Raw genomic sequence first — 13350 nt, 5'->3', positions numbered from 1 at the left:
TTGAACTAGTGCTTCCTTCCCCTGGGCTACTTCCCTCTCCTGCTCTTCAGCTTGTGGGGCTTCCTGCCCTCTCTCTGCACAAGCTGGGTGTCTCTTTACCTAGGGTCTTGGTCTCCTAGCCAGCCACTTCTCCAAACTGCTCTCTGCTTCTGCTCCAACTCCTTCCCCTGGCTGATTGAAGCAGGGGGTTTTTATCAGGTGACTGGCTTCACGTGCTTTTAATTAATCTATAGAAACCTTTCTTCCCTCTACAGGAAATAAGGCTTCTCCTCATCCTGGGACTTACATCTCTCTCCTATATCACTCTCCTGCTGCCTTCTGGCCATGCTGTATCACAATATTTGAAGACTGTTATCAGGTCACCTGCTGAGTCTTCTTTTCTCATGACTTACTGTGTTCAGTTTATTTACCCTTTCCTCTTAAATCAGATTTTCTAAACCTTTTATCATTTTTATTGCTCTCCTCTGGACTCACTCCAATTTGTCTACATCTTTCCTAAAATGTGGCACCCAGAATTGGACACAGTACTTCAGCTGAGACCTCACTAGTGCCAAATGGAGGAGGACTGTTGCCTCCTGGGTCTTATATACAACACCCCTGTTAAGATACCCCAAAATGACATTAGCCTTTTTCGCAGCTGTGTCGCATTGTTTCAGCAGTACTATCATCTCGCCAGTTTTTCCCCATTTTGTAGTTGTACATTTGATTTTTCCTTCCTAAGTGAAATGCTTTGCATTTATCTTTATTGAATTTCATCTTGTTGAATTCAGACCAATTCTCCAATTTGTCAAGGTCATTTTGAATTCTAATCCTGCTCTCCAAGGTGCTTGCAATTCCCCTCCTCCCCCAGCTTGGTGTCATCTGCAGATTTTATAAGCATACTCTCCACTCCATTATCCAAGTCATTAATTAAAATATTGAACAGTACTGGACCCAGAACTGACCCCTGCGGGACCTCACTAGATACATCGTCCCAGTTTGTCAGCGAACCATTGAAAACTATTCTTTGAATATGATCTTTCAACCAGTTGTGTACCCACCTTATCGTAATTTAATCTAGACCACATTTCCCTAGTTTGTTTATAAGAATGTCACTGGGAACTGAGTTGAAAATCTTACTAAAATCAAGGTATATCACGTCTACTGCTTCCCCCCGTCCACTAGACTAGTAACCCTGTCAAAGAAGGAAATTAGGTTCATTTGGCATGACTGTTCTTGAAAAATCCATGTTGGTTATTCCTTATAATCCTATTATCCTCCAGATTCTCTACAAATTGCTTAATAATTTGTTCCAGTATCTTTCCAGGTATTGAAGTCAGGCTGACTGGTCTATGATTCCCCAAGTTGTCTTTGTTCCCCTTTTTAAAGACAGGTACTATGTTTGCTCTTCTCCAATCTTTTGGGACGTCACCCATCCTCCAGGAATTCTCAAAGATAGTTGATAAAGGTTGTGGGAATGCTTCAACTAGTTCCTTAAGTACCCTAGGATGAATTTCATTGGGTCCCACTGACTTGAATACATCTAACTTATCTAAATCTTCTTTAACCTGTTATTTCACTATTTGGCTTGCATTCCTTCCCTCTTGTTGTTAACAATAATTGTGTTGAGTATTCTTTGTGTATCCCTCCGCAACTCCCATAACAAGTTCTCCCATTCTTTCCCTAAAGCAGCTGCATTGTATGTACCTCCTTTTCCATTTCTCCCCATGTCCTCTATTCCCCTCCATGACAAGAACTCTGTCTTCCCCATTCCTTCCTTCTGCCATACCAGCATCTCCCATTGCCCCCCAATGCCAGGAGTGGTATGTGCCCTCCTCCCCTTTTCTTCCATGGCCCCCATTCCACCCTTTTCCCCATACCAGTATCCTCCAATCCCCTCACCAGGGGTTCTATTCCCCCCCCCACAAACAATTCCACTGCATACCAGGGTACCCCACTCTCCACCCCGTCACAGGGGCTACTTACAATCCTATATGCCCCATATCAGGACCCTCCATTCTTCTCCCCTACCCGGGATTCTGTGTGCTCCCTTTTCTCCCTCCATCTGTTGCAGCATCCCCTGTTCCCCCCCCATTATATGAGGCTCCCCCATTTTCCCCGCACATTCCATGGGCTGTGGGGCCCCATGCTGTTCTTTTCCTTTTCTTCCACCATTATTCTTCCTTCTGTCTCAGAGAGAAGTCTTTCAACATGCCAATATGTTATACTATTGGAAGGATAAGCGGAGATGAACAGTGGAATTGTTTTGTTGAAAGGCATAATGGGTACTATCTACCAGTTCTGTGATCCATAGACAATTGCAGTGGTTCTAGAGGCTTTTGCTGCTCTAAAGAGATGTCTGGGGCTCCATTTGTCTCCTATTTTCGGTTTTCTGATTTCACGAAAATCAATAGAGTTTTGACCATTGATGCCTACATCATTCTCTGAAATTTTGGAATTGATGGGATGCATTGTTCAAAAGTTATCATGTTACAGATAGAGAAATGCCACTGAGTAAAGTGTAAGGGCTTTGGAAGCTCAGCTAATAGCCCCACTGAAAGTTAAACCCGATCACCCTGCAAAACCATGAATAAGCTTTGTGTAGGGTAGTTAGTTCTGTGGGATCTGTATCTGTGCATCCCATATGCAATATGTTTTGGTCAGTGGATCAGAGTGATATCAGACTCACTAGTCATACTCTACCCTGTCACCTGATGTGAACTATCCCAAACTTCTCTAAGCTGTTTCAATAGCACACATTGAGCCCCCCACAGAGCAATGGTTTGAGGTACAAGGCAGATACAGGCGAGGTGTCTCAGGGGCCTGTACCATGGATTACAGAACCACATGGGTTCTGTTGCCTATTGGACCCTACACTTGCAGTTAGATGCAGGAGGCAGGAATTGGTCTTGAATAAGAAAATAAAGATAAAATAAAAATTTTCACATATAGTAACATGACATTTATGGTTCTAAAGTACAAGGAAAATGTTATAAGGCCAAAAGACTTAGGTATATTCTACAATTTACAGAACCTAGATAAATGGGAAAATATTTATATAGCACATAGTCATGTATTATCACTCATTTTTATTGACAATAGCATTAATCCTTTGGAACAACTGTTCAAAAGTATGAGTATCTCTCAGTTTATCTAAGAAGTCAACTTTCTGGTATAAAAATTACATTTATATTGTATGAAAATATTTTAAAAGTTTGTTATGTATCAAAATACAGTCCATTGATTCCATGTTTGGAGATAACAATACAATAGCAATAATTTTGCCTGCATTAATTCATGAATGTTAAACTTTTCTGTGAATTTTATGCAAAGTTAATATCAATCAATTCTGAGTATTTTGTACCTTTTATTTTTCTTAATGATTTATAATCTCTTGACAGGTGTTTCAACATTCTGAAGCTTATTACAATAAAGTGAGATACAGAATTGCACTGTTTAGATGTTTTGTTATAGCTATTAGAGAAAAATCATTATTTTGATCTGAAAAAGGCAAGAAGGTCTTTCCAACAAGACAAACCCATTATTAGGTCAATACTGACAAAGCTGATGCAAGTTACACTTACTGTCGTCAGCGTCCAGAAAGTTTCAAATGTGTACACATTAAGTTGTCGCATCTTTTTGTGATGTTTGTAGGTATTTTCATAAGAATTTCAAAGAACTGTTAATGGTATTGAATCAGTCTTTCTATGTTACATATATTGAATATGTATATACACACACACACACACAAACATGCAGTTTTCCACATTCCATGTGTTCCATTGTTTTAGAGTCTCAACTTTCTCTTGAAAACATTATAGGCAGTGTTACAGACAAAGGTTATGAATCAGGCAGGATAACCACAATTTTTTAAAAGTTTATTATATCTGTGTCTGTCCTTTCTTTCGCTTTTCCTTTACTTGCACTATCTTGTCTGTCTGATTCTCACAGGAGACATGGATTACAACTGGGTGGACCATACGTCTTGGCATAGCAGTGAGGCATCCCCAATGTCTTTGGTGAGACATGTGGAGCCTTACCATTCAGTTTACTTTATCATTTCACTTTTCCTTTGTTTTATTTACACCTTTGCACGTTTTCTTTTTTGTATCCCTTTTTTTTTTATCCCACACTTATAGGGGACAGTCAAAGGGGAAAAAGAAAAACTAGTGAGCAGGCAGTTTTGTCGGATTCTAACACCTTATCTGAGAGACACAAGAAAATGGTGTGCTTTGGTGGCCACTCTTTGGAAGAGGACTTGGAATGGTCTGAGCCTCAAGTTAAAGACTCTGGGGTAGATACGTGTAGTAGCACAACTCTAAATGAAGAGCATAGCCATAGCGAGAAGGTACTGAGATTGTGGAGCCTGCATTTTAAACTTCTCATTTGGTCTTCGTTTGCTCTGTGTCACTCATTAAAACAGTGCGTTTAATAAAAAGACAGGGAGTTTTTAGAGACAATGTAGTATTTCTTAAGGTGCAGAAAAGAAAAACAAAACCAAAAATTCCTGCTTGCTTTGTCACTTTACTATTTGGTAGCACAAGAAAAAAATATTCAGGCACAAAGGAATGTTTGGTCTTATGGTCGCATGATAGTACTTGGTGATGTTACCTTCAATTATAAAGTTATTAACAATGAGGATTCTGTTGGATTGGCTTATATGATTTCCTGCCTATGTGCTCCTGGGCCTAAAGTATAATTAATAGTTTAAATTCCAGGTAAAAAAGGGAGAAAAATTGGTCCATTTGCACAGAAAAGTTGTTTTTCTTTTTTCCCTTTCACTGTCATGTTTGTTCTTTTGTTTTGTTGTCATGCCATTTTTGTGGAGTATTGTGTAGTATTAGAGTCTTTGCCATCTGCTTTGATATTTGTTAGTATTGCCTTTCGTTTGGTGGGGATTGTGATAAATCTTTTTAGAGTTATTAGATGTAACGGGAGAGGAGATGTCCTGTGCCAGTTAATTTTGCATGGAGAGGAGCATGAAACTAGTGTATAGTTGTGAAAAAGTACTATGATTACACCAAATAAATGATAAGTTTATTTAGAGTTTTATTCAGCATGTTATAATAATATAAAGTAATAATATGTATGAGTGTGTCTATGTGTGTGTTTGTGTACACACACACCGACACACACACACTGTAGTGGGATGATGGAATATTCAAACGTAGCTGTTCTGAATATGTTTAATATGTATGAACTATTATAAACGATAATGTTATGTCAATAAATACATCAGAATGGGGAGTTACTACTTTATACCTTTACATTTAATTTGTCCTTTTGATAATTTTGGAGCACTGAGAGAATGTAAAGGTGTCCGAAAGGCTTTACATATTCAGAGAGGAAAACTGAGATGGTTAGAATGGTGGAAAAGAGAATAAGTTTGAGTCTCAATATATCAGGTTTCAGTTTTGATTTCTACAGTAGAACCTCAGAGTTACGAACACCAGAGTTAGGAACTGACCGGTCAACCGCACACCTAATTTGGAACCGGAAGTATGCAATCAAACAGAAGCAGAGACACTGAAAAAAAAATCAAATACAGTACAGTACTGTGTTAAACAGGAATTACTAAAAAAAATAAAGGGAAAATTTAAAATTTTTTTGACAAGGCAAGGAAACTGTTTCTGTGCTTGTTTCATTTAAATTAAGATGGTTAAAAGCAGAATTTTCTTCTGCATAGTAAAGTTTCAAAGCTGTATTAAATTAATGTTCAAAGCTGTAAACTATTGAAAGTACAACTATAACGTTTTATTCAGAGTTATGAACATTTCAGAGTTATGAGCAACCTCATTCCCAAGGAGTTTGTAACTCTGAGGTTCTGCTGTACTTCCTATTCAGCATCAGGGTTATTGTGTTAGACTTCAACATCCATTTTTGTTTCAACTCAAATGTAATGATCACATATATCATGTATATCTAAATATCTGTACTTTTCTACCGTGTACAAAAGAGACAAGGTGGGTGAAGTAATATCTTCCACTTCTGTTAGTGGAAGGGACAAGCTTCACACAACTCTTCTTCAGGTCTAGAGAATGAAACTAGAGTTTCCAAGCTAAATACAAGGTGGGACAGATTGTTAAGTATAAGGGTTCAGACAAGTTGTAGGAGACCACTTAAAATGAAATGGGCAATTAGCATCTCTGCACTTGTAGGACAAGGGAGGGTTAGTAGGCATCAGGATGTGTTGCAAATTGTTGTAATGGGCCATAAAACCAGTGTCTCTGTTAAGTCCATGGTTTTTAGTGTCCAGCAGACTTATGAATTTAAGTTTCCAGGCTTGCCTTTTGAAGGTGTTATGCAGGTTTCCATGGAGGATGAGGACTGAGAAGTCATATGTAGAATGATTACTTAGTGAAAAGTGTTGACCCACTGGTGGTAGGGTGTTTTTCTCTTTTATTATTTTCCTGTTTGAGTTTATTTCATAGTGTAGTGATTGTCTGGTTTTGTTACCCAGGATTTTCAGAACCCAAAACAGTGGTAACTTTACTGTTTCTCTCCAGGGAATGTCAGGAATAAATCAATGTGGGCACAGCTCATCCATCTGATAAATAATTGGCACAATGGAGTACTTTCACCTAATCTTTTATAGCTAACTTCAAACAAAGCACATAACCTACAGTGACTCCTAGTAGGTCACCTATTTTCCTAATTTCAGCAAAACTACTCATTATCTCTTATCATTTGTAGTCATAACAACAATGTGTCAAGACACTTAAAACCAATGTCGCTATTCACTGACTCTCTTCCATACTTATAATCTGTTAACTTTCTGTCCCATCCTCCCATTGTGATAGCAAAGCTGCAAAGATGCAGCTGTGTGGCCTTGCCTCTCAGGGCCTAAGATTCTTCTAGCTATGTGATGTTTGGTTTTCAGCTGGTAGTAGATGAATATACAGAATTACTCACTGCAGTACTGTCCCATCTGGGGTACATACAAGAATGACAAATTCTTGGGTAAAACTCCCCTCTTTGCAGATTGTATATGTTTAATATGAAGATCTGCACACACATACACAATGAGTTCAATCGGTTACTAAAGAGGCCCAGCATAGGCTCAAAACCCTTGACCGAGACTGAGCAATAATCTTCTTGCTGGCACTCTCAATTTTCACCCCTGATTCTGCCTCATTATAGACCAGACCCCATGTAGGTTCCCTCAGGGGATACCCAGGGTTTGCAAAAGCATGGGCTTTGAATTTATCTTCCTTTGAATCCAGCATGTCAGCACCAGGAACAAAACAACCAACACCATTTGAAACACCAAAATCACCACAATTGGTAAAGCCAGATTAAAAATCCCTGTTGCCGTGGGGGACCATCCCAACAATGTCTCCCACCATTTGTGTTCTGAGTTTTTGCTAACCCTGTTTACATGTTTAATTTCATGGGTAGAATGATGGACCGTGACCATAACCAAGACCATACATGCCTCTTGTTTAGCAGCATGTAAATAATTCCTCAAAAGGGGATGTTGAAGCAATATCTGTAAAAGCAGTTCATTCCCATGGGTGGAATTATTACATTTGAATACAATGTGTATTTCATTTTTAATTGGCTGTATTTCAACTCAGGCACTTGAAATTTAAAATCATATCCTTCAATAACTAGAACATGGCAAAATCATCTATTCTCATGGGGACCATGAGATACATGATGCACATATTTAATGATAAGAACTGGGCACTAACTTCTAAGACATATACAATTATCACCATATACATAATCACAGATTCATTTACAAATGGATTAACAGCATAATGACATTTTCCCTCTATTACTTCTAAACATATATTCTGTGGCTGCTAGGTATTTGTGGTGAATTCATATGCAATGCCAGGTTCTTCTAAGCAGACTCCCAATTGTACTTTCTTCAACCCTTGGGCCTCTTCTGTACCCATACCCTATGATCCAAGGGCTCTATCACTATCTGATTAGCATTAAGACTCACTTTATCTCTGCTTCTGACACTAGTAAAACAATAATCGCTCAAGATCTTTTATCATATGCAAAATTTACCATTTTCCAATAGGATTGTAAATCCCTCTCAATCTGGATGGAATTTTTCCTAATAATGCTCCTAATTTCCAATGGGAGTATCCCTCACATACAGTCTCAAATCATGTCCTTTACCACATCACTAATTCACATCTCCATTTGCATGCATGCCAGGGCTAAGGAAACATTACTCTGGAGGGTACCAACAGGCTGCAAGAGACGGAGATGATCTTTTTCTTGGGATTGCTCCCATTCCTCTAATAACTGCGCCACCCTATTCTGTATGGAGTTTAGCTGATCTAAGGATACCCTCAGAGATGTTACTAAATCCTTTAGGTGTTGCCCCACTGAATTCATTTTATTCACAACCACTTCCTCCTTTATACTATTAAGAACCCCTACCCCTGTGCCAAATGATTCCAGTATGTCCCTTTTTACTCATTCCTTGCATGGTCTGGGGACATCATGAAGATTAATCCAGTTTTTCCAGCCCTCATATAATGGCTGGACAAACTTTCCAAAATGGGGTTCTATTGTTGAGATATTTGCTAAAATGAGGTTCACAATAACCTTATTCAGGGTGTGGGTTGGTTTAATCACCAATTGTTTCTTTACATTGCTTTGAACCACATATGCTCTGATCAAATTAATTACAGGTAGTTCCAGAATTCACACTTCTATACCTTTTACTCCATGGGGTCCCTGAAGGAGCCATTTTCCTGTCATATTGGGCTTCAAATTAATAACCATTTTATCACGGCACCATTTAGCTTCAATATCCAAACATCCTTTCTTCTTCGAGTGATTGCTCATGTCAATTCCAAATAGGTGTGAGCGTACCACATGCACAGCAGCTGGAAAGATGTTCCTTTAGCAGCACCCTTTGGGTCGATCCAGGTACCCCCTGGAGTCATGCCTTCATGGCATGGGGCCCTGTGATGGTTAGCTGGAATGCTTGTTATCTCTAGCTTCAGCAAGGCTTCTCTGTCTCTTAGCAGATTTTTCCTGTAAATAGTTTGATATAGTTAGTCTTAGTAGTTGTTAGTTAGTTAGCTCTCTCTAAAAGTTTGTCTGGGGGGTACTCCCCATCCTCCCCTTCTCCCCCGTTACCGGGGCATGCCTTGGTCCCCGGGGTTTAAACCCTGTGCAGCCTGTGGCATGTCTGTGCCCAGAAGTGACCACACTTCCTCCTTGAAGTGTTTGGGGGAAGCCCACCAGGATTTCGCCCTAGGACTCAGAAGGAGCTTGACCAGCGCCTCAAAATCCTTCTAATGGAAGCTGCTCTCCATCCCCACTTGGACCCAGGGTCAGCTGAGCCAATGCCGAGCACCTCGACATCACTGTGCAGTGCTCCAGCATCATTGCAGCATGAGTCGGCACCGAGGAAGGAGTCAGCACCGGCAAAATTTCCCACATAGGGGCCCTGTGCAGGGCAGTGGGTGGCACTGTTCACAATCCCTGGTTCCCCACAAGAAGAGGAGACCCAAAAGGGGTCGCTTACCCACGCCCAGACTGGCGCAAGAGGAGTCCACCGTTGTGAGACCCATGTTAGGCCACGTAAGCTTGGCATGGCTGTCTAGGGTTCCGTCAACTCCTGCCCCGCCATGGGACCAGTTGAGTCTGGGCCCCCAGCACTCCCCTTTCCAGGAAGGTTGCGACCACCTGCAGTTGCCTTCCATGCCAGAGATGTTCAAGGCTGCCAGGGACCTCATAGCCTTCATGGTGCCGTCTTCCCCTCCTAGGTGCAACAGGATACCGAGCTCCATCTCACAGGTGCCTGTGAAACCCTTGATGCCATCAAGGGGCAAGCTGGAAATGGTATCATGCTGATCACCATTCCCTTGGCACCAGTTACCAGTACCTTCCACCAGCGGATGGATAGGAGAGCCACACCGGTCCCCAAGTTCCTGGCACCGCTCCCCGGCACCAGTGGGCACTGCCCCTCTGTGGTCATCCTACAGTGAGTCCTCCCAGTCAGAGTCAGAATCCTATAGTTGAGGTGAAGCGGGTGGTCCAGGTCCAGCAGACACAGGCAACAGTTCTATCTGGCACTGTGGCCTGGACGATGGCAGGCTCCAGCCCAGTGGCCTTTCTGGATCCCTGGGCATTCCATCAGAGTCAGGGCCAAAACCAAGAGTCCCATTTGCGGAGGTCGGCGTCGGTGGCCTTGACATCAAATGTGCCTCTGGCATCTCACCCGGGTCAGGACAAATCGCACCACACTGCACTGGCACCGACTGCACCGGCACCAACTGCACCGGCCGCACTGGCAATGGTCACACCAGAAGACCAGGCACTGGTGCCAAGGGCAGAGAGCAGGACCCACTCCCTGCTAGGGCCGTGTTCTCATCCTCGCCTGATGAGGCAGTGGCAGGAACTTTGACGGCCCTGCCCTGGAGGACAGCAAGGTGCTCCAGCAGCTGCTGAGAAGAGTGGTGCAGAACCTCGGGATCCAGGTTGAGGAGGTCGCTGAAACATCGGATCTGATAGTGGACATACTTGCCCCCGCTGGGCCCTCCCGTATTGCCCTGCAACTTATAAATACTATTCAGGACACCACTACGACACTGTGGCAGACCCCCGCCTCCTTACCACTGACGGCAAAGAGGACTGATTTAAAGTACTTCATTCCCTCTAAGGGGTTTGTGCATTTTTATACTTATCCGCCGCTGGACTCCCTAGTGGTAGTGGCGGAAAATGAGCAGGAGCGCAAAGGGTACCAGGGCCCATCCCCTAAAAACCGAGAGGCTAAGAAGCTGAACCTCTTTGGGAGGAAAATTTATTCCACCGAGGGGCTCCAGCTCCGAATTTCTAACCACAAGGCTGTCCTCAGCAAGTACAACTACAACTCATGCGGAGGTATGGCGAAGTTCATAGAGCTTCTGCCAAGGACTCCAGGACAGAGTTCTCCTCCTTGGTGGAGGAGGGTAAGCTAATTGCCAGTGCTTCACTCCAGGCAGCCCTCGATGTGGCTGATTTGGCCACCTGCACCATGGTCTCTGGGGTAGCAATGAGGAGCAGCTCCTGGCTGCAAGTATCAGGGCTCCCATATGAGGTCTAGCAGACCATACAGGACCTTCCTTTGAAGGCTCAGCCCTCTTTTCAGAGAAAACTGTCTCATGGCTTCATAGACTCAAGGCTTCAAGGGTCACCCTCAAGTCCATTGGCCTGCATACTCCAGCTACGCAATGGAGGCACTTTAAGCCTCAACCCCAGTTTCTACCACCCACAGAACAGGAAGGATTTTTCTAAGAGGTGTAACAGGAACAATAGAAAGGGGCCTCCCCTCTCATCAACCCAGGTCTCTGGGCAGGTGAAACAGTCCTCAGGCCAGAAGCAGAACTTTTAAAGGTGTGCCCAGGGGTGACACACCAGTCCAGACTCTGGATCCATCCCCGTGCTGACTGTCCCTTTTCTACCCTGCATGGCCCCGAATTACATCCGATTGCTCGGCACTCCACATGGTAGAAAGGGGATACTCCCTCCAGTTCTCCTCCCGCCCCCTCTCCTTGACCCTGTTCAGGGACCCTTTTCACAAGCATCTCCTCATTCAGGAGGTGCACATGCTCCTAATGGTGGGGGCAGTGGAAGAGGTTCCTCAAGAGCTGAAGGGCAAGGGGTTCTATTCCCAATGGTTCCTAATACCGAAAGCCAAAGGCAGCCTCAGGCCCATCCTAGACTTGTGAGACCTCAAAAAGTTCATAAAGAAACTGAAGTTCTGCATGGTCTCTTTGGCCTCCATTATCCCTTCCTTTGGATCTGGGGGACTGGTATGCCACCCTCAACTTGAAGGAGACTTACTTTCATATTTCAATAATGCCATCCCACAGAAGGCACCTCAGGTTCGTGGTGAACCACATTATCATTATCAACAACAATCATTATCACTTGACAGTCCTTCCATTCGGCCTATCAGTGACTCCTCGAGTGTTTAACAAGTGCATGGCAGTCATGGCTGCATTCTTGCGCAAGCATCAGTTGCAGGTGTTTCTGTACCTCGTCGATTGACTAATCAAGGGCTGCTCCAGGGCGCAAGTGGAGGTGCAAGTGAGCTTCATAAGGGCTACTTTCGATGACCTGGGCCTTCTATTGAACATACAGAAGTCAACCCTATCCCCCGTTCAGCGGATAGAGTTCATGGGGCGGTATTGGATTCTACATAGGCAAGAGGGCATCATACAGAGTCTTAGGCAGTTCCCTACCACCACAGCAAGGAATTGCCTAAAGCTTCTGGCCCATATGGCTGCTTGTTACCTATGTAGTACAGCACGCCAGACTGAGACTCTGACCTCTTCAGGCATGGCTGGCTTCAGGGTATTGGCCTATTTGGGACTGTCTAGACAAAATTGTCACTCTAGCTTGACCGGTTCTCACATCCTTCCTATGGTGGCTCGACCCTCAAGCGGTGTTTGCAGGTGTGCTCTTCACCTTTTGCTGGTGATGGACATGTTAATGATGTTGGAGAGTGCACCTGGGAGACCTCAGGACTCAGGGCCTCTGGTCCCAAGCAAAGCTCTCACTTCACATCAATGTCAGAGAGCTGAGAGCAGTCGGTCTAGTGTGCCAGACATTCCAAGCACACATTTCCCTTCCAAATGAATCGGCCATGATGGACAATACAACAGTGATGTTTGATACAAACAGACAGGGATGTGCACACTCCTCTCCCCTGTGCCAGGAAGCCCTCAAACTGTAGGACTTTTGCATAGCTCACTCAATACACCTGGAGGCGTTGTACCTTCCCAGAGTCCAGAACGAGTGGGTGGACTATCTCAACAGGTCGTTTCACAGCCACAAATGGTCTATCCGCCCAGATATCGCAAATACCATCGTCCAGCATTGGGGATTTCCCCAGATAGACTTGTTCACCACGTGACACAACAGGAAGTGCCTGCAGTTCTGCTTCTTTCCAAATCACAGCCAGGGCTCCATCATGGACGTGCTCCTTCTTCCCTGGAAGGGACACCTCTTGTATGCATTTCCACCCATACCCCTCATTCACAAGGTCCTGCTCAAGGTTCGAAGGGACAAGGCCTCGGTGATAATGATAGCTCCGCAAGCGCTGGTACATGTCTCTCCTGGATATGTCCGTGGAAAACCCAATCACCTTACCGCCGCTCCTGGATCTGATAACCCAGGATCACTGCCGCCTCCAGCACGAATCTCGTAACCTCACGGTGTGGAAGCTCCATGGCTGAACCTGATGGAGCTCGCCTGTTCGGATCCAGTCAGGGAAGTCCTCCTTGGCAGTAAAAAACCCTCCACTAGGGCTACCTATCTGGCAAAATGGAAAAGATTCACAATTTGGTCTTCGCAATATCTCCCGTCTCCAAGACTTTCATCCATACCTATGATATTGGACTGCCTCCT

General features: G+C 43.7%; 1 protein-coding gene across 37 annotated transcripts in view; it reads left to right on the top strand.

The window, feature by feature from the left end:
• Positions 1–13350, top strand: part of RIMS2 (regulating synaptic membrane exocytosis 2) — a 728605-nt gene that overhangs the window by 390609 nt on the left and 324646 nt on the right. For 32 of the 37 annotated variants that reach the window (XM_043539203.1, XM_043539200.1, XM_043539204.1 and 29 more), the window contains one exon: positions 3931–3998. The exons of 1 other annotated variant lie outside the window; for it this stretch is intronic. In XM_043539203.1, coding sequence (XP_043395138.1) covers positions 3931–3998 — 68 coding nt within the window. Of the gene's footprint in view, positions 1–3930; positions 3999–4118; positions 4328–13350 lie in introns of those variants that run through there. 4 more of the 37 variants (XM_037892154.2, XM_043539224.1, XM_043539225.1 and 1 more) reach the window with 2 other exon arrangements.

Source organism: Chelonia mydas, chromosome 2, assembly GCF_015237465.2.
Source record: "Chelonia mydas isolate rCheMyd1 chromosome 2, rCheMyd1.pri.v2, whole genome shotgun sequence".
In the NCBI taxonomy this organism is placed as follows: Eukaryota; Metazoa; Chordata; order Testudines; family Cheloniidae; genus Chelonia; species Chelonia mydas.
Note: the sequence above shows the minus strand (reverse complement) of the source record. Positions and strands in the feature narration are given on the sequence as shown.